Raw genomic sequence first — 22,342 nt, 5'->3', positions numbered from 1 at the left:
ATAAACAAGCTTTAATTTTTAATTTAAAATTTTTATCAAGATGGAGAAATTTGACAGTCCCCAAACATAGAAATTAGCTTTTCAGGATGAGAACAGTTGTATAGCGGTCAATACGCTGTTAACACCCCATTTACACCTATTCCAACAAGACTTAACTTGGGCTTTTCTGCTTGTTTTCATCAGTTTCACTGATTTCACTGATTGCATGCTGTGGTGGTGGTGGGGGTAGGGGTGCAGGTCGGTGGTCCACAGCACAGCCAGTGTTGGAACAGGGAATGACTGATTGCAACCTCAGGATTTCTGTGTTTATCGGCCCAAGCGCTAAATCCTAAAGTTGCGGTTAGTTTCAGATAAGTAACGACGGCAAATGCTCACAGTTCGCTGTCATAATAGAATCATAGAAATTTACAGCACAGAAGGAGGCCATTTTGGCCCATGGTGTCTGTGTCGGCCGACCAAGAGCTATCCAGCCCAATCCCACTATCCAGTTCTTGGTCCATAGCCCTGTAGGTTACGGCACTTTTAAGTGCACATCCAAGTATTTTCTTGGGTTTCTGCCTCTACCACCCTTTCAGGCAGTGAGTTCCAGACCCCCACTACCCTCTGAGTGAAGAAATTTCCCCTCATATCTCCTCTAAACCTCCCCTCAATTACTTTAAATCGATGTCCCCCGGTTGTTGACCCCTCTGCCAAGGGAAACAGGTCCTTCCTATCCACTCTCTCCAGGCTCCTCATAATTTTATGCACCTCAATCAGGTCTCCCCTCAGCCTCCTCTGTTTCAAAGAAAACAGACCCAGCATCTCCAAACTTTCCTCATAACCAAAATTCTCCAGTCCAGGCAACATTCTTGTAAATCTCTTCTGCACCCTTTCCAGTGCAATCACATCTTTCCTGTAATGTGGTGACCAGAACTGCATACAGTGCTCCAGCTGCAGCCCAACCAGTGTTTTATGCAGTTCAAGCATAACCTTCTTGCTCTTGTATTCCATGCCTCGACTTATAAATGCAAGTATTCCATATGCCTTCTTAACCACCTTATCTACTTGGCCTGCTACCTTCAGGGATCTGTGGACCTGCACTCCAAGATCCTTTTTGTTCCTCTGCACTTTTCAGTGTTGTACCATTTTAATGTGTATTTCCTTGCCTTGTTAGACCTCCCCAAATGCATTACCTCACACTTCTCAGGATTAAATTCCATTTGCCACAGTTCCACCCACCTGACCAGTACACTGATATCTTCCTGCAATCCGCAGCTTTCTTCTTCATTATCAACCACACAGCCTATTTTAGTGTCATCTGCAAACTTCTTAATCATATCCCCAACATTCAAGTCCAAATCATTGATATGTACCACAAAAAGCAAGGGACCCAGCACTGAGCCCTGTGGAACCCCACTGGATACAGCCTTCCAGTCACAAAATCACCCATCAGCCATTACCCTTTGCTTCCAGCCTCTGAGCCAATTTTGGGTCCAACTTGCCACTTTGCCCTGGATCCCATGGGCTTTTACTTTTGTGACCAGTCTACCATGTGGGACCTTATCAAAAGCTTTGCTAAAATCCATATACACTGCATCATACGTACTGCCTTCATCGACTCTCCTGGTTTCCTCCTCGCAAAATTCAATCAAGTTAGTCAGACACGACCTTCCCTTAACATAGGACGCTACCCAATGCTGAGCCTGCGGCCAACATCTTGCCGTAGGCAACTAGGCCTATTTTGCAGTGCCTGGTCTCCAGTCGTCTTGGGGATCGAGACCTTGCTCAGCTAAGCCTGTGTGGTAGCTGGTGTGCAATGATCACCCCACGTTAAAATAACTCATGCACAGGCATCTTCCACTCCTCTAACATGAAGTTCTGGTCCTGGAATGTCGGGACCCTCCTGGCCAACTCCATCAGTGACAGGCCGGAACACCGCAAACGACTATCTGTCCCACCTGTGACCGGGACTGTGGCTCTCGTATCGGACTATTCAGCCACCTAAGAACTCATTTTAAGAGTGGAAGCAAGTCTTCCTCAATTCCGAGGGACTGCCTATGATTAAGAAATCCATGCTGATTGCCCTTGATTGATCCATTTCTTTTCAAATTAAGATTTATCCTGTCCTTCAGGATTTTTTTCCCAGTAATTTCCCCACCACCACAGTTAGGCTGACTGGCCTGTAATTACTCGATCTATTCCTTTCTCTCTTTTTAAACAAAGGTACAACATTAGCAGTTCTCCAGTCCTCTGACACCACACTTGTAGCCAGAGTGGATTGGAAAATGATGGTCAGACCCTCTGCTATTTCCTCTTTTGTTTCTTTTTACAGCCTGGGATACATTTCATCCAGGCTTGGGGATTTATCCACTTTCAAAGCTGCTAAGCCCCTTAATACTTCCTCTCTCACTATGTTTATCTCATCTAATATTTCACACTCCTCCCTCATTGCAAAGTCTGCATCGCCCCTCTCTTTTGTGAAAACAGATGCAAATTATTCATTAAGAATTCTTCTGCCTCCACACACACATTTCCTTTGTGGTATCAAAGGCCCAACTCTTTCTCTAGTTATCCTCTTGCTCTTAATGTATTGATAAATATCTTTGGGTTTTCCCTGATTTTACTTGCCAACGTTCTTTCATTACACCTGCAAAATCTGGGCCAATGTTTCCACAGATTAATTTTCAAGCAGAGGCCATGTCCTCTAGTTCTACTGTTGTGGACATGGTCTTCACTATCTATTCCCTTTAGAATCTTAAAAACAGCAATCATATCACCTCTCAATCTTCTCTCTCCCAGTGAGAACATGTCCAATTTACATAATCTCTCATCATAACCCAATCCCTCCATCCCCTCAATCCTCCTGGTTGCTTTCTTATGTAATTTTTCAATATCTGCAATCTCCTTTTTGTCCTGTGGCAACTATGAGTGTTTAGAGTATTGTGGTCGCACCAATGATTTATAAAGTGGCAGGATTACCTCGCTATTTCAGCTCAATATGTACCTTTTAATACATAGCCTTTAGAAGTGGGTATACTGTAAAGCAGAGTAGGGTCAGGGAGTATGTTCTCCAGATAATCACTTTTGACACTTGGTTTGGTGCATTTTATAGGTTTTTTGCAATAGAATATATTACATTTATTAGTGACTTTTGTAGAAGTGGGTGAACTCCAAAATGTAATATGTTATACAGGTGCGCCGACCAAAATCCGGAGTTCCGGAATCCGGACACCAGGCTGATCCGTGGCAGGGTCATCCGGAAAATGTTCTGAAATCCGGACTCCCCTGCCTCGGCCCGACCTGACCCTCGGCCCAACCGCCCCCCCCCCCCGCCCCCCCCAGGTCTCTGCCTGGCTGACCTCTCTCCCAGCCTTGGCTCGGCCCAACCTCCCCGGCCTGACCGAACTCCCCCCGACCCCCCTGTCTTGGCCCGACCTTCCCGGCCCTCCCCCCCCCCCCCTCCACCGAAAAGAGACCCAGCCTGTTCATCCTTTCCTGATATGTATACCCTCACATTTCTGGTATCATCCTTGTAAATCGTCTCTGCACCCTCTCTGTGTCCTTTTTATAATATGACAAACTGTATGCAGTACTCTAACTGTGGTCTAATCAAGGTTCGATACAGGTTTAGCATAACTTCCCTACTTTTCAATTCTATACCTCCTAGAAATAAACCCGAGTGCTTGGTTTGCTTTTTTTATGGCCTTGCTAACCTGTGTCGCAACTTTTAGTGATTCGTGTATTTGTACTCCGCGATCCCTTTGTTCCTCTACCCAACCTGGACTCACACCCTCCCAAGTAACTTGTAACCTCCCTAATCTTCCTACCAAAATGTAATACCTCACATTTATCTGTGTTGAACTTCATTTGCCAATTATATGCCCATTCTGCAAGTTTATGAATGTCCTCCTGTAACTTGTTGCAGTCCTCCTCAGTATTGACTCTTCACCTTCCCCCCCCCCCCCCCCCCCCCCCGCCCCAAATTTGGTGTCATCCACAAATTTGGAAATTGTGTTTTTGATTCCAAAGTCTAAATCATTAATATATACTGTGAACAATAGTGGTCCCAGCACTGACCATTGTGGAATACCACCACCCACCTTCTGCCACTGTGAATAGCTTTTACCCCTATTCTTTGCTTTCTGTGTTGAAGCCAGCTAGCTATCCATTCTGCTACTTGTCCCCTGACTCTGCATACAATTAGATTATATCAAATTTGTACAACATCTTGCTTGGGCCACAGTTTTATGCACCGTATTGAAGAAAGGACAATAAAAAGAAAATGTGTAACATAGATTCACCAGGATGATGCCAGGGATGGGAAACTGTCGTTATGAGGAATTAATAGGATTAGCTGCAGCGCAAAAATCCTCGGAAAATCTGGAGTTATAATTCACGTCACATACTCCATCATTTCCTCTTTTTGTTGTGCTGTGCAAGGCTCCCTATGGCATAGATGTGCCATTGCAAAGCCCCCAGGAAAATCTGGACCAATATATCTGTATACAGCACAGAATTCAGTACTAGCTTTTTATTGGGGATTTATCCTGTTTAAGTGCAAAAAAAGAGTAGAAATGAGAACTGCCATAATTTCAATGGTGACCTCTAACTAGAATAGTTCATTCATAACCTATAGAAAAACATATAGTCGTGCCTACTGTATTATAAGGCGGGATAGATCAGATTCAATGGCCTGGAGTTTCCTGCGTGCGTAACTCAAGAAGTTGCGCCTGAGGCTGCACCTATTTTGCTGATGTGGAAAAACGTCCAAGTATCCTCTGAATATTATTAGAATACGCCCAAAATCAAAATGAGTGTAAATTGGCATAAATCAACGTAAAGAATCTGGGCCCAAGAAAACACCAGAAACGCCAAACCCACACTAATATATTTATTTCTTGAGTCGTAAAATGTAAGTTTCAACTCATTTCACCATCATTCACGCAGATCAGGTACAGCATGTTTAACAACCCACAGTCTGGGTAGCTTTTCAATTTTTAATGTGACATAAAAATACATTGAAAGAAACCGAAAATACAGAGCAGGTCTCCGTGAGGATAGATTTTTTTTTTAAAAGCTCAAAAAATTCCAATGAATAGACCAGAAAAATGATTTTCATTGCATCCATATTTTCAGGAATGTTATATATCTCCCCCGCCCCCGCCCCCCCAAACAAGTATAATTGGAGGATACACGCATTTAAGAGTTGCGTGTGTGGCCAGTTTGTGGGTAGAGATTTGTTCAGATGGAGGGTTTGATAGACGGATGTAAAAGATCGAGGAGCCTAGGGCATATTATTGTTACATGGATAACTCATTTATGTCCAAAATTCTGCGATCTTTTAAGCCACGTAATTAGTTTGCACTCAATTACATGTGTCTCTAGGTGCAAATGCCGAGGAAACTGCATGCCAGTATAATTCTGTTGTTCGTTTGATAAAGTTAAGACTGACTAGGCCTTAGCTTTCAATGGGACTACATAGAACCTTTCTTCAGGTGAGTATTAGAAAGCATGTAGGGGAACAGCAATGTTTTAAATGTCTCATTATTTATATGGGCATGTGAACGACCAAGATCATCCTACAAATCTGAATGTATTTGCAGCTATTTAAGAAAAATACAAGCCGAGTTTCCAAGATGTGACACCCATTTTGTGTTAAAATGGGAGTCAAGGAATGAAATCCAGGGCGGTCAGTTTTGGGGCCACTGTTTATAATGATAAATCACTTGAAGGACAGAATGTTAAAAAGATGTCTAAACTTACAGATGGAACTAAAGAAGGGATCTGTACAGGCTAACACAACACTTAGAGAAGTAGCAGATGGAATTCAATACAGATAAATGTAAAGTCATGAGATTAAGTAAAAGTGAGATTGCATGTTAGATGATGATGTGCTTGAGAAAACAGAACAGCAAAGAAATCTGGATGATTTGATGTATAGGTTGTTAAAACTATTGGTTGTGTTTGCAGGCAATGAAGAAAGCAAATCAAATGTTGGAATATTTAGCTAAGTGTGTGACTTAGGAGGTGATGTTGAATTAGTATCTGGCCTTGTTGAGGCCATGTCTTGGGAGTACTGTGTTCAGTTAGGTCTCAGTATTACAGAAAAGATGTGGAGTTATTTGAGGAGAGCTGTCGAGGGTCGAGTTATTAGCAAAGATTGTCTATCCTGTGATTTTACTCACTGGTGAAGACAAGGATAAAGGTGGATTTAAGAGAGGTCTTTTAAGATTTCCACAGACATGGAGAATTTTGATCAAAGAAAGTTCCTTTGTTGGGCACAAAATTCATGGACTAGGGAACACAATTTAATTCGAGTGTCAAGCAAAATAAGAAATGTAGGTAGCATGTTTTTTTAGTAAATGGTGATAGAATTGATGATTAGATTGCTAATGGGGATTGTGTAACAGAAAACTAAGATCTAGTCAGGTTTTTTAAAAAAGGACTTGATGAATTCCCGTTAGTAAATAACATATATGGCTATTGGTTCTAGAATCCTTTTTGGAAGTCTAGTCTAGTTGGACTTCTGTCCAAAGCATTTCTTGGTTGCTTATTATGTGCTGGGAACATGCTGGTTTAAAAAGGAGCGAAGCGAAGTAGCAATGGGTAATCTTGGTGACACTATGTTCGTCTTGAGAAAATTATTGGGTAATTGCTTGAAGGGGCAGTGGTCTCTATTTCTGTCATCTGATTGGTTGAAAGTACTCTACAAACACTACATTGCACATACTTTCAACTTTCAGTTCATAAATATTGTTTTAGTTTGTATCGTATTTTTCTGTTGAGTGATGTTTTGCCATCTGTATTTTATTAGCATCAATATTTGAGCTTTTACAACAACAACAAAAACAACTTGTATTTATATAGCGCCTTTAACATAGTAAAACATCCCAAGGTGCTTCACAGGAGTATTATAAGACAAAAATTTGACACCGAGCCATGTAAGGAGAAATTAGGGCAGATGACCAAAAGCTTGGTCGTAGAAACATAGAAACATAGAAAATAGGTGCAGGAGTAGGCCATTCGGCCCTTTGAGCCTGCACCACCATTCAATCGGATCGTGGCTGATCATGCCCTCAGTACCCCTTTCCTGCTTTCTCTCCATACCCCTTGATCCCTTTAGCCGTAAGGGCCATATCTAACTCCCTCTTGAATATATCCAATGAACTGGCATCACCACTCTCTGCGGTAGGGAATTCCACAGGTTAACAACTCTCTGAGTGAAGAAGTTTCTCCTCATCTCAGTCCTAAGTGGCCTACCCCTTATGCTTAAACTGTGACCCCTGGTTCTGGACTTCCCCAACATTGAGAACATTCTTCCCGCATCTAACCTGTCCAGTCCCGTTAGAATCTTATATGTTTCTATGAGATCCCTTCTCATCCTTCTAAACTCCAGTGTATAAAGGCCCAGTTGATCCAGTCTCTCCTCATATGTCAGTCCCGCCATCCCGGGAATCAGTCTGGTGAACCTTCGCTGCACTCCCTCCATAGCAAGAACGTCCTTCCTCCGATTAGGAAACCAAAATTGAACACAATATTCCAGGTGAGGCCTCACCAAGGTCCTGTACAACTGCAGTAAGACCTCCCTGCTCCTATACTCAAAACCCCTAGCTATGAAGGTCAACATACCATTTGCCTTCTTCACCGCCTGCTGTACCTGCATGCCAACTTTCAATGACTGATGTACCATGACACCCAGATCTCGTTGCACCTCCCCTTTTCCTAATCTGCCATTCAGATAATATTCTGCCTTCGTGTTTTGCCCCCAAACTGGATAACCTCTCATTTATCCACATTATACTGCATCTGCCATGCATTTGCCCATGCACCTAACCTGTCCAAGTCGCCCTGCAGCCTTTTAGCATCCTCCTCACAGCTCACACCGTCACCCAGTTTAGTGTCATCTGAAAACTTGGAGACATTACACTCAATTCTTTCATCTAAATCGTTAATGTATATTGTAAATAGCTGGGGTCCCAGCACTGAGCCTGCGGCACCCCACTAGTCACTGCCTGCCATTCTGAAAAGGACCCGTTTATCCCGACTCTCTGCTTCCTATCTGCCAACCAGTTCTCTATCCACTTCAGTACATTACTCCCAATCCCATATGCTTTAATTTTGCACACCAATCTCTCCACTGGTTCTCCCTTGTCCACTCTACTAGTTACATCCTCAAAAAATGCCAGAAGATTTGTCAAGCATGATTTCCCTTTCATAAATCCATGCTGACTTGGACCGATCCTGTCACTGCTTTCCAAATGCGCTGTTATTTCATCTTTAAGAATTGATTCAAACATTTTCCCCACTACTGATGTCAAGCTAACCGGTCTATAATTACCCGTTTTCTCTCTCCCTCCTTTTTTAAAAAAGTGGTGTTACATTAGCTACCCTCCAGTCTATAGGAACTGATCCAGAGTCGATAGACTGTTGGAAAATGATCACCAATGTATCCACTATTTCTCGGGCCACTTCCTTAAGTACTCTGGGATGCAGACTTTCAGGCCCCAGGGATTTATCAGCCTTCAATCCCATAAATTTCCCTAACACAATTTCCCGCCGAATAAGGATATCCTTCAGTTCCTCCTTCTCACTCGACCCTCGGTCCCCAAGTACTTCCAGAAGGTTATTTGTGTCTTCCTTCGTGAAGACAGAACCAAAGTATTTGTTCAACTGGTCTGCCATTTCTTTGTTCCCCATTATAAATTCACCTGAATTTGACTGCAAGGGACCTACGTTTGTCTTCACTAATCTTTTTCTCTTCACATATCTATAAAAGCTTTTGCAGTCAGTTTTTATGTTCCCGGCAGGCTTCTTCTCATACTCTATTTTCCCCCTCCTAATTAAACCCTTTGTCCTCCCCTGCTGAATTCTAAATTTCTCCCAGTCCTCAGGTTTGCTGCTTTTTCTGGCCAATTTATATGCCTCTTCCTTGGATTTAACACTATCCTTAATTTCCCTTGTTAGCCACGGTTGAGCCACCTTCCCTGTTTTATTTTTACTCCAGACAGGGATGTACAATTGTTGAAGTTCATACATGTGATCTTTAAATGTTTGCCATTGCCTATCCACCGTCAACCCTCGAAGTATCATTTGCCAGTCTATTCTAGCCAAATCACATCTCATGCCATCGAAGTTACCTTTCCTTAAGTTCAGGACCGTAGTCTCTGAATTAACTGTGTCACTCTCCATCTTAATAAGGAATTCTACCATATTATGGTCACTCTTCCCCAAGGGGCCTCGCACAACAAGATTGCTAATTAGTCCTTTCTCATTACACATCACCCAGTTTAGAATGGCCAGCTCTCTAGTTGGTTCCTCGATATATTGGTCCAGAAAACCATCTCTAATACACTCCAGGAAATCCACCTCCATCGTATTGCTATCAGTTTGGTTGGCCCAATCGATATGTAGATTAAAGTCGCCCATGATAACTGCTGTACCTTTATTGCACACATCCCTAATTTCTTGTTTGATGCTGTCCCCAACCTCACTACTACTGTTTAGCGTTTTCTGCCCTTTGGTATTCCGCAGCTCCACCCATACAGATTCCACATCCTCCAAGCTAATGCCCTTCCTTACTATTGCGTTAATTAGGTAGGTATTAAGGAGTGTCTTAGAAGAGGCGGAGAGGTTTAGGATGGAAATTCCAGATCTTGGGGCCAAAGCAACAGAGGGCACGGCCACCAATGGTTGATAATTGGGGTTGCTGCTCATGAGGCAGTGATGAGTGCCATGGTGGGTCTATCGGAGGATGCCAAGAGAGGCACAGAGAGAAGCTGCAAGCTTATCTAGGAGGGAATCAAGCCTGGGACAGTGGGAGGGGAGCAGGAAGGTCGAAGAGTAATGAAGGATTGGGATAGGGATTTGGGAGGGCAGAGTATCCGAGAGAGGAGAGATGAAAGGAGGCATGACGACAGGAGACAGCGGTCAGGGAGAGATAAAGAGAAAAGGAAAAGGGGGAGTGGAGAAATTGGAAATAGAAGTGAACGGCTCGGGCACGGAGCGGCAGCCAAAGTGCGCACGCAAATGGACACGGAAAAACTCAGGTTACATAGGCCTGGTAATGTAGTAATTAATGGGATACATATTTCCTGGTAGTAGCAGGGAATAGGTTGGGAACATAGTAGGAAGACCAGAGTTAAAGTCAGAGGTCCCATGTAGGGATAAAGTTGATGTAAGTCAGATGGTGTCGGCATGGAACATCAACAAACTGTTGCCCAAGTTCTGAGACGGGTGTAGCGGGCGAATGAAATTCAAAAACAATTTGAAGGGTAGAGAATTGGAGAATGGAGGTTATTGTCGTGGGAATAATAATCGGTTGCAGAGCAGAAAGATGATGGCGAAATTAGCGCAAGTTGGAGATCACGGTAGATCAAAAGTGGCAGAGAAAATGTAAAACCACCAGCCAGCGACCAGCAAAGCTGAAAAACCAGTCGAACGAGTCACCGACTCTGTTCTTGCTATCTACATACGTCATTGGAGTGTGCTTTGTGCTTTGTGCTTGTTCGAGTGCAAAGCACAGGAATTGGGTTTCCCCGCTCTTTATGTTGCATTAGGATTTGTGGGGCCTCCTGCCTCATAAGTGGGTAGGAGTACCTGTGTCAACAGTAGGCACAGACTAATGCAGGGATGTAAATAAGGCAAGCGCAGGCATTCCCAGCCCCCCGCCTCATTTTCCTGTTTGTTCACTGGTGGCGCACCCATTTTGAGGAGCATCCGAATGAACTAGGCTTTATTCTCTGTTACTGCAATTCCAGACAAGTTCAGATCTGGTCAGGTGCAGCACAGTGTGCAGTGCCTGACTAGCACCGGGGTGCAGAGAGCACGACTGGTCCTGTATCCTCCCAAATCCATGCCCGCCTTTACTGCAACTCCATGTTTGAACCCTCCACAGCACTGAAACGGCCTCATTAAAGTCTCAAATGACATCCTATGTGACTGTGACCATGGTAACCTATTCCTTCTCTTCCTTCTCGACTTGTTTGCGACCTTTGACAGGGTTGACCACACCATCCTCCTCCATTGCCTCTCCTCCGTTGTTCTGCTGGGTGGGACTGTCCTCGCCTGATTCCATTCTTATATAAGAACAGAAGGACAGAAGAAATAGGAGCAGGAGTAGGCCATTTGGCCTCTTGAGCCTGCTCTGCCATTCAATAAGATCATGGCTGATCTGATCATGGACTCAGCTCCACTTCCCTGCCCGCTCCCCATAACCCTGTACTCCCTTGTATCCAGTTGTAGCCAGAAAATCACCTGCAGTGGCATCTCTTTTCACTCCTGCACTATTACCTCTGGAATCCACCAAGAATCTATCCTTGGCCCCCTCCTATTTCTCATGTACATGCTGCCCCTCGGTGACATCATCCCTCCCTCAAACCTCTCTGCCTCTCTATCTCGCTCTCTTTCTTTAAGATGCTCTATAAAACCTACCTGATTGACCAAGCATTTGGTCATATGTCCTAATACCGCTTTAAAGTTTTGTTTGATAATTGCTCCTGTGAAGTGCGTTGGGATGTTTTACTACGTTAGAGACGCTACATAAATGCGAGTTGTTGTATCTTTTACATTATGTTTCAGTTTTGTATTACAGCTGCTGAGTTATTTTTTGTTGAATCAGATAAAGTGGCAAGAAAGGATGTTCCATTACTGTGGAGAAGGACGCTACTGTGACACAATCTTCTTTTATTTCTTTCTGCATAATTATATCATGTGTATGTTAATGGAAGCTGTAATGTACATTGTACATTAATGATTTAGACGAGGGGATTAAATGTAGTATCTCCAAATTTGCGGATGACACTAAGTTGGGTGGCAGTGTGCGCTGCGAGGAGGATGCTATGAGGCTGCAGAGTGACTTGGATAGGTTAGGTGAGTGGGCAAATGCACGGCAGATGAAGTATAATGTGGATAAATGTGAGGTTATCCATTTTGGTGGTAAAAACAGAGAGACAGACTATTATCTGAATGGTGACAGATTAGGAAAAGGGGAGGTGCAACGAGACCTGGGTGTCATGGTACATCAGTCATTGAAGGTTGGCATGCAGGTACAGCAGGTGGTTAAGAAAGCAAATAGCATGTTGGCCTTCATAGCGAGGGGATTTGAGTATAGGGGCAGGGAGGTGTTACTACATTTGGACAGGGCCTTGGTGAGGCCACACCTGGAGTATTGTGTACAGTTTTGGTCTCCTAACTTGAGGAAGGACATTCTTGCTATTGAGGGAGTGCAGCGAAGGTTCACCAGAGTTGATTCCCGGGATGGCAGGACTGACCTATCAAGAAAGACTGGATCAACTGGGCTTGTATTCACTGGAGTTCAGAAGAATGAGAGGGGATCTCATAGAAACGTTTAAAATTCTGACGGGTTTAGACAGGTTAGATGCAGGAAGAATGTTCCCAATGTTGGGGAAGTCCAGAACCAGGGATCACAGTCTAAGGATAAGGCGTAAGCCATTTAGGACCGAGATGAGAAGAAACTTCTTCACCCAGAGAGTGGTGAACCTGTGGAATTCTCTACCACAGGAAGTTGTTGAGGCCAATTCACTATATATATATATATATTCAAAAAGGAGTTAGATGTAGTCCTTACTACTAGGGGGATCAAGGGGTATGGCGAGAAAGCAGGAATGGGGTACTGAAGTTGCATGTTCAGCCATGAACTCATTGAATGGCGGTGCAGGCTCGAAGGGCCGAATGGCCTACTCCTGCAACTATTTTCTATGTTTCTATGTAAGCAAGGCACCTACCATCAGACTGCATGGTCTGTAATTCAGTTAGACTTTGACATTTGAGTGAGTACCACAAATTGAAGGAACAGCACGGGCCAGCCCACACTGCAATGTGTGCGCACTAGGTCCGTGCAGCAGAGCAGGTCTCCACTCGTCTTGGTTAATCCTTGTCACTGGACCAAGACCCAGCTCTGTCAAGCCCGTGTGGTGGCTGGTGTGCAACGGTCAGCACACGTTTTTAAAAAAAATCCACGCACAGGCATCTTCCACCCTACAGGATGTAGTTCAGGGCCTGGAATTTTAGGTCCTTCATTGGAACACCTGTGAACTTATCCTTTTTTGGCGTGGAAGCAAGTCAGCCTCGTTTCGAGGGACTGCCTATGAAGATGATGACAAATTGAATTGTAGTACAGTGACATGTCTGTTCCTCCAGGTTCTATCAATAGTGAAGCGGAAAGAGCCACTATAGATGGACAGATGTATGGAGCATAGGAACAACCTTGCTGGCGAATAATGAATAGTGCCCTGGAGTATTGTAGACTTGCCTTGTTCAAATATTGGATTACTAAGTTTGGCGCAGAGAATCACTTCAGTTCTAATCTCCCATGTTGCCTTGCATCCAACTTGATCCCAGAGGGACTTTTTCCACCCCCTTGCTTCCTTTCACTCGAGGAGGAGAGTGACTAGTTGGGTCTTGTCTTCAGTGTACTTTTCATGAAGCTCTGCACCTTGTACCTTTCTTTTTGATGATTCCTGTGACATCTCTTGTGCAAATGAGTGAGTGTGGCAGACTATTGTCCAGCCTGCTTTTAGCTCCAAATATTTTGATGCACTCAGTTGTCTGGTTAGACATCCACGTATCTTTGTGCCCATTTGTCACATAAGTGAGCATCTTAATCAGAAGTGTTGAAATAAAAATTAACACACAACAGAGTTTCTGGAAACTAACCCACCTGCGTGACACACTTACTAATACAGGGCTGTCTTTCAGCTTCAGGTAAAGTAATCTCATACAGTCTGATACAAAAACAGTCCTGCAGAGAAAAACACCTAGACAGAGGTTTATCAACCTTGTGTTGTGGTCCTAATTTCTAAGTTACTTCTGTAATTTCTATGATCAGTTACATTTTAAGGGATTTGATCTAATTTGTTTTTAAATGTGGAGGTACCACTGTACATATTAGGGGCCACCTCAACTGAGAAAGCCAATTAACAGTAAGGAGAAAAAAGCCACAACAGGTAATTGAAGAGGGTCAGATGTATGGAGGACAAGAACAAGCTGGAACAGAAGCAGAATGTCAGAAAGCAAGGGGATTTTGGCTCACAGGTGCAAAGTGTGTGCTGAGGAATGGACAGTAACATTTCAAAATGGGTCCAGCAGCGATATAAACGTCAATGAGCAACTGCTAGTAAACATACACAAGTAGTTCTTAAAAAAAAAAACATGAATTTTTTTTTTAGCTTGATTCAATATTTGAAGTTTTATTGGAATTTGACATTTGTGCAGTACAGATCTTTGTATGACAAATTGCTAATCTTGCATTTTATTTTCTAGTAGGACAATTCTGGCAAGTGACTGACTTGCATTTAGATCCTACATATCACTTGACAGATGATCCTACCAAAGTTTGCTTATCGTCAAAGGGTCATCCAGCAAAACATGCAGGACCTTATGGAGACTATTTGTGTGATTCACCGTATAATCTTATCCAGTCTGCTTTTAAGTTCATGAAAGATGCTAAAGTTCAACCCTCCTTTGTGATATGGACAGGGTAAGTGTTGGCATAACATAGAACTGAGCTAAATGAATGATATTGCCAAATACTAGCAGAATGTAAAAGCTCCAATCATATCTAAAATTATATCTCTTTCAGTACAGAGGGAGTGCTGCACTGTCGGAGGTGCCCTCTTTTGGATGAGACATTAAACAGAGGCCCCATCTGCGCTCTCAAGTGGACGTAAAAGATCCTATGAAACGTTTTAAAGAAGAGCAGTGGAGTTCTCACTGTATCCTCGTCAACATTTATCCCTCACCCAACACCACTGAAGCAGTTTAATTGGTCATTTATCTTATTGAAGTTTGTGGGTGCTTGCTGTGCACTAATTGGCTGCTATGTTTCCTTGCCTTACAATAATGACTACATTTCAAAGGTACTTAATTGGCTGTGAAGTGCTTTGGGATGTCTTGAGGTTGTGAAAGAAAGAAATACTTGCCTTTATATAGTGCCTTTCACGACCACTGGATGTCTCAAAGCGATTTACAGCCAATGAAGTACTTTTGGAGTGTAGTCACTGTTATAATGTATGAATGCAAGTTCTTTCTTTTCTCCTTATCCTGAGAGAAATGGGAGAAGAAATAGCAGAGGCCCTAGCAATTGTATTTCAGGATTCTATTGAGAGTGTGTGTGTGTGCTAGAGAGTGACCAAGGTAATACCCTTTTTCAAAAAGGGAGTCAGGCTTAATCCAGGTAGTTACAGATTAACATCTGTGGTGGGGAGGATTTTGGATTCTTTAATTAAAGTAGAAATTACTAAATATATAAAATAATAATTAGAAACAATCAACATGGATTTCAGAAAGGAAGATCTTGCTTGACAAACCTGGACTTTCGGAAAGGCTTTGACAAGGTACCACAAGAGACTGTTGGAGAAGATTAAGTGTTATGGAATTAGGGAGAAGGTATAAAGTTGTACTCAAAACGGTTAGAAGGGAGGCAACAGAGAGTAGGGGTTAAGGACAATTTCTCAAAAGTGGTTGGAAGTGGGTAGGGGTGTACCACATGGTTCTGTTCTGGGATTAGAATATAAAAGTTGATGTGTAATGGTAAATCTATATTAAAACCTAAGTAAGACTACAGTTGGAGTACTGTGCGCAGTTTTGGGCATCGAATATAGGAAGGATTCAGTACAGATTCACTAGTATGCTGCCTGGTCTGAGGAAATACAAATAAAATTTGGGCTGTTTTTGGTAGAACAGAGGAGATTGTGGCGTTATTTGATAGGGATATTTAAAATGATGAAGGGTTGTGACAAGATATAGATAGAAATAAACTCCAGTAGTTGAAGGGGTTTAGAACTGAGAATGTGGTTATAACAAATGTGAGAATTAAGATAGAGCGCAGAAGGAATTTTTACACAGATGCTGTGGAATGTACTATTGGAATTGGTGGTTGAAGCAGAGACCATGTCACCATTTAAGAATAGGTTAGATAGATGGTTGAAAGAAAGGGACCTAAAGGGATATGGGAACAGGATGGGTACATGGGCTACTGCTCATATGGTAGATAACCAACACGGACTAGTTTGTCTGAACAGCCTGTTTCCATGTTGTAATTTTATGCAATTCTACTTTTATAGACTACTAGTCAATCACCCATGGTGTTAAACATGGGGAGTCAGGACTAAGTGCAATATTCAGCTCAAGGAGAGTAGGAGAGTGGGTGGATAATTGAACCTGGGTGGAAGGATGATAACGACAAGGGGCGGGGGGGGTGGGGGAGAAATGCTCAGCTGGGCTTTGCGATCACAAGGTCAGATTTGTCCCATAGCCAAAGTTGCTGCTCATTTGGGGGGGCGAATGGGGAGAAAGCGTGTTGGAGGCTGTGGCTCACATTGCTGCTCAGTTGGGGGGGAGAAGGGTGTCATCGATTCAACGTCTCTCCTCCCATTCCCATTCCCCTGGGAGTTCCGTTCAATTGTTCCGTACAATGACTCTGTGTTTAGAGCTGACAGCACAGAGGTGGCTACTTAAGCACTTGGGCACAGTATATATTATAGCCAAATAATTCACTTTGAAGAGATCTAGGCTCAGGGCTGGAGGGGCTAGGCTAGGCTTGTTGGGAACTGAGCCTAGTGCCACATGTAGGGACCGGTACATGATGGGACAGGATGGGAAATAGCGGGCAACAAATATATCTCTGGGGGCTGGTTCATCAAAGAGTTGCCCATCTGGGGGAAGTAGAAAAAAACTAAAATATATGTTTTAAACACTTTAAATTTTACACAAATGTTGCAGAATAATTTGCCTTTTGCTGACCTGAAACCAGAAAAACAATATAATAACCATTCCCTAAGCAACAGACTGCTGTTTATGCCACACCACAACCCAGTGGATAGACCCTGCAACTGCAGGCAGACTAAAAACACTTGTTTTAATATATTGCCATTTATTCTCTATATAAATCCAATAAAAAGAGTTAGCTTTTCAAGTTATGTTAAGAAAGGAAAAGGAAAGAACTTGCATTTATATAGAGACTTGCGACCTCAGGATAGCCCAAAGCACTTTACAGCCAATGAAATACTAGGAAATGTGACAGCTAATTTGCACACAGCAAGGTCCCACAAACAGCAATGAGATAATGACCGGATAATCTGTTTTTAGTGATTGGGTATAAATATTGGCCAGGTCACTGGGGAGAACTTCCCTGCTCTTCTTTGAATAGTGCCATGAGACCTTTTACGTTCACCTGAGAGGTCAAAAGGAGCTGCAGTTTCTCATCTGAATGACGACCTCTCCGACAGTGCCGCATAATTAGTACTACACTGAATTGTCAGCCGAGATTATGTGCTTTGACTCAGAGGCGGGAGTGCTACCACTGAGACAAGGCTGGCGTTACTTTGCACTAAGAATACAATGGGCTCAGTTTTACTCTTTGTTGATTTTTGGCACCCATGAGGATTAACGACTGATTTTTTTTTGTGCCCGGTTGCGCTGAAAAAAAAAAGTTGCAACTTGCGGCAAAGTTAAATTTCATTTTGGCGCTGGGGATGGAGCGTCAAGTCTGCGCCAAAAGCTGAGGTTGCCAGGGTAACAAGAGACACATTGAGGGCTGAAGCTCCCCCTCCGAGTTGAAGTTTCACGGCCAGGACTTGCAGGGGAGCAGGAGGGGGGAGGGGGGAGGGAGGGGGCCATTCGGCCCGGGGCTGGGAGCGGGATCCTTTCGGCCCGGGATTGCAGCGGGGCTGGGAGCGGGGGGCCAATACCAAAACAAGTAATCTTTAATGTAAAGAGATGAAAAAAGAACCGACTTGTAACATGATCATTAGAAAGTATCTTTATGAGCAAGACTAAACAGTAAAGAAACAGCTCCGATACAGACCTGAGTGCCGATTTCTTAAGTTAACGTAGGGTTTTTTGAACGGTATTTAACGCCACTCTGCACCGTCCTTAAAAAAAAAAAATCAAATCAAAAAAAAAAATCGGTGTTGGGGAAAATCGCTTAAAGGGCTAAAAACGGCGAGGAATCCAGTTTTCAATCAGACTTGCACCCAAAAATCTGGCGTACAAAAAGTCCAGCGCTGACAGTCGCCACGGTGTACAAACTTTGAGGAAAGCTGCAAATTCACGATTACTCCAAAAGAATCAGCAGACGGCAAAAAAACAGTAACCAATGGTGGCGAAAATAGAGCCCATGATTACTTTGGAAAATATATTTGCCATTGACAGAGCCAGACACAGGAATTTTCAAAGCATTTTGCAATGGAATGTTGCAACCCACTGTATTTTCAGTATGTTATATATTAGTCCTGTAAATGATTAAGGAAAAGGATATTTCCCTTAACAGCTTAACTCTTTTCGCAGTGTGATTTTCAAAATATTGAGCAGTGAGTCTTGTGGCTACTTACTGTCATCATTGCTTTTGGTTTTCTTTTGTTATTGCAGAGATAGTCCTCCCCATGTATCAGCTGAAAAGCTCTCGACAAAAATTGTGATTGACATCCTCCATAATATGACACAGACTATCCAGGAATACTTCAAAGATCTACAGGTTTTTCCTACATTGGGAAACCATGACTATTGGCCACAGGTAGTAGTTTAATTCAAATTTGTAATGAAAGAAAAATCATAATATATAATATAGTACTTTGCATGAACATATACATCTATTTTCAATGTATTTATATACACATGAGGGGTATTCTAGAAGCCCTAGCAGCTGTAGTGGGTAAAATCAAATGCATAGTTCAAACCAGCCTCAACATGTTCAAATTTACCTGCCGTCATTAGGCAGAATCGTTCAAAATAAAAGTATTAGGAATGGAAAAAAAATGCCCTTGTTCGATTTACAAGTCAACAAAATACACAACTGAAATTACTGAGCAGGTAATTTTGGATTCATGATTGACAACTTTAAAGGATGCTAATGACACATTTTTATGTATGATTTTGAAAAAAAATTAATTTTCAGGAGCATTGATAAAGTAATAATTTATGTTTATTGAAGGAAAATAATTAGCCAGACTTCAGTATAGCGAAAATTCCACCTTCTCTGCCAACAAGGATTATTCAATATGGTAAATACAGTAAGGTGAAGCTTCTGGTGCAAAGCCTCACTCAACAGTGTAGATCAGGAAATTGATCAAAGAGATCAGTGCATCTGATTCACTCTGCTTCCAATTTCTGGTGATTAAAATGAATCACTGAAAAATCGCGAGTGCTGCAAGTCAGGCATACTAATCTCCAAGCCCAATTATCCAGTCCACATCCCTGTCAAGCAGGCTCTTCATCCGGCAATCTTTACACAGGCAGGTGGTTGAGGCTGAGGGTAAGGCACATTGTTGGTCAAAGTAGAGGGAGCATTACTCTGCTTCCAGCTGTGCTATATCTGAGCTGATTGATGCTGAAACTGGACATTTGAAATAGAAAAGTGTTCCAGTCCCTAATGCTATCATCCCTTGCTTTGATGAACAGATAAATCAACTGATAAGAAAAATTGACTTGTTAAAGTAGCAGAAAACTATTCTGCTTGTAATTATTGATTTGAATCACAATGGTATTTGTTCCTCTGATGGACAATTGGATGAAGATCCCTCCAGCATAGTACCAAGCCACACAGACCAGAAGGCCCCAGGTTTGATCCATTTGTGCTTTATATAGGTAGACTTGGACTGTCCCAATTGGGACAGGAGTTAGAATGCTATAATTGACATAGTGAAACTTTTGGACTGGGATAATTATAAGTTGGGAGTTTCCTCCCCTGATTCCTATTCACTGACTCTTGCTGAAAAGCACCGATGTGTGGACATTGGTTGAAAATAGGATTGTACTTGGCTGTGATGTCCTCCACACATTTTGTGTCGGCTCACAAGAAGAATGGCTGCTTGACAGAACTGTGGGACGGATTTTTGAGAAGTTTGCGACCGGGTTTTCGGCGCAATTTGACCCTCCACGCTGAAAACCCGGTCGCAAAGCCCAGGTGGGATCCTCGGCTCGTTATTTGCAGTGGCGATGGGACGTACCACCAGGGAGAGGTGCACCAACGTGCAACGCCACAGATTGCATTACCATCGAACTTTCGACTCTCTCCTGATCCAAATGCCATGCCCAGAATACCAACCGGTCAAACTTGTCGGTGCAGCCCTGCCAGCAGCGGTAAGTATGAAAACCTGCAAAAAAGATAAGTTAAGTGTCTTGCAAATGTTTTTTGGAAATTTTTTCTCCCCCCCCCCCCCCCCCCCCCCTCCCAAGGTGCTACTTGCAGCACTCCCGACCCCGGACTAAATTTGGTGAAACTCACGTTTCCTCGCGAATCCTCGTGCAATGCCTGCCTTACCGAACCTGAAAATTCGGCCTAAATATGGTAGCACAGCGAAAACGTTAAGTTTCATGTATCACTGTCGTTTTCGCCAAAAAAAAAACGAAAGCCAAAAATCCTGCCCTATATCCCTCCAAAAGTCAGTTTCTTAAGAAGAGCTGAGGAACAGAGGAGAAAATAAAACAAAAATGTCAATAATATTTACATTGAAAGTACTCCTTGATATAGTACATACATTTTGAAGAGAATTATAGAATGGTCTGTGTTTTCCTTATTTTATTAGGACCAGCTTCCTGTTAATGTGAGTGACGTTTACAATGCCGCAGCTGATATGTGGAAACAGTGGTTGACAAGCGATGCACGTAGGACCCTGCAAAAAGGTAACATTTGATATCCATTGCTTATAATGTGATTTAAATTGAAAAGGGAAATTCTATTCAACAGTAAAACATAATTTAATAGTTGCTTTTTAAAGTCACTTATGTGTTTTCTTCTTCAAAATATCTTGTATCAAAAGTAACTTGATCATGCATACTTGCAAAACCAACCCAATAAAGTGCATATGAAACATTCAGGTTAATTAAAAAAAAAATCAAAACCAAACAACAGCATAAGTCCAAATCAGTTCATTTGTACCAATGATGTGTGTGCCTTAGTGAAGTGGCTGAAGGCACTTAGTATCACAATGTACAGTAGATAGTGGAGCATATTTGTATAATGATACTGGAATGCATGTGAGTTCGATTGGTAAAAAGAAGCTGAATCGATAGGATAACCATTTGCACCTCCCTGTACAGTCCCCTGATTCATTTATGTGTATAAGACTGCATCTATATTGTATGCTTTGGGACTCCCAACCACCTGAGGTGGCATGGCGCAGGGATGTCTCACTTGAGGGCTTTAGTACACTTGGTTCTATTCTGAGTTATATCCCATTTTTATATTGATGTACATTCAAAACACCTTGTGTAGAAACAGTAGTGTAGTACGAATGCAGCTTAAAGGTACACTGTGCCAACAGTCTCTGTGGACAAATATAGAATGAAAACCCAGTCATGTTGAATTCATTAAGACCCCTTATGCTCGTTACAACTTGGAATTAAACTGCTTATAATGTACCAACTGATTTCCATTCAGTGCAACATAAGCACCACTATTAATTAAATCATATCAGACAAACAGTTGTTTGTTAACTGGGTAGCATTTTTTTTTAAATGCATGAAGACCATTTTCAGAATTGATATTTCAGAAATGGTAACATTTCTGGACCAAAAGTCACCTTGTTTTTTTAATGTTTTCTCAAATTTGCTGTTGGTTGAGAAATGTATTCTTATAGTTCCTCTCTGTAGTGTTTTCTGTCTTACAAATTCTTCAATTCTACCACTTTAATGGCAAACAGATATAAAACACCTTAGCAAAAGGGTCAGCGACCTGAAACGTTAACTTTGTTTTTCTCTCCACAGACGCTGCCTGACCCGCTGAGATTTCCAGCATTCTGTTTTTATTTCCAATTCCATGTTGTTATTTCAGATTCCAGCATCCACAGTAATTTGCTTTTGCATTAGCAAAAGGTTATTGGCTTGACTTCCAGAAACATGTCGTAGAAGGGGAGCATGAATACTTCAAAATTAATTGTATCTGTCTGTGTGCAATCGTTCTTCCAATTCCTCCAGTTTGTTTCCTAATGAACAATAATTTCCCATTCTGAATTGATTTTAATCAAAATCACAATAATGGTATTTATGCTACCATTTTTTTTTGTTTTATGTTCAAAAGTCAAGCTATAGTGAGGTTTCTGGATTCTTTCTATTTAAAATAATGCTTCATCTGTCAATTGATCTAGTTTTGGAAGTTTTTACTAAATCCTATTGTTACATAAACTGCACATTCCTGATTATGCTTTCTCTTTGCTGTAGGTGGGTTCTACACCCAGGTCTTTGATTGTAGTGTTACCCAGCAGACCCTCCGGATAATCAGCCTGAACACAAACTTGTACTACAGTCCCAATAAAGTGACTGAGAGAATTCCAGACCCTGCAGGACAGTTTGTGTGGCTTGAATATACATTGAAGAAAGCTCAACAAAACAAAGAGAAGGTAAATCT

The 22,342-nt window shown here is 42.3% G+C and overlaps 1 protein-coding gene across 1 annotated transcript in view; it reads left to right on the top strand.

Annotated features, from left to right (window-relative positions):
- Positions 1–22,342, top strand: part of smpdl3a (sphingomyelin phosphodiesterase acid like 3A) — a 58,494-nt gene that overhangs the window by 2,297 nt on the left and 33,855 nt on the right. The window contains exons 2-5 of the mRNA XM_070884456.1: positions 14,260–14,476; positions 18,367–18,511; positions 20,523–20,619; positions 22,156–22,334. Coding sequence (XP_070740557.1) covers positions 14,260–14,476; positions 18,367–18,511; positions 20,523–20,619; positions 22,156–22,334 — 638 coding nt within the window. The remainder of the gene's footprint in view (positions 1–14,259; positions 14,477–18,366; positions 18,512–20,522; positions 20,620–22,155; positions 22,335–22,342) is intronic.

Source organism: Pristiophorus japonicus, chromosome 7 (genome assembly GCF_044704955.1).
Source record: "Pristiophorus japonicus isolate sPriJap1 chromosome 7, sPriJap1.hap1, whole genome shotgun sequence".
NCBI classification, from domain to species: domain Eukaryota; kingdom Metazoa; phylum Chordata; class Chondrichthyes; family Pristiophoridae; genus Pristiophorus; species Pristiophorus japonicus.
Note: the sequence above shows the minus strand (reverse complement) of the source record. Positions and strands in the feature narration are given on the sequence as shown.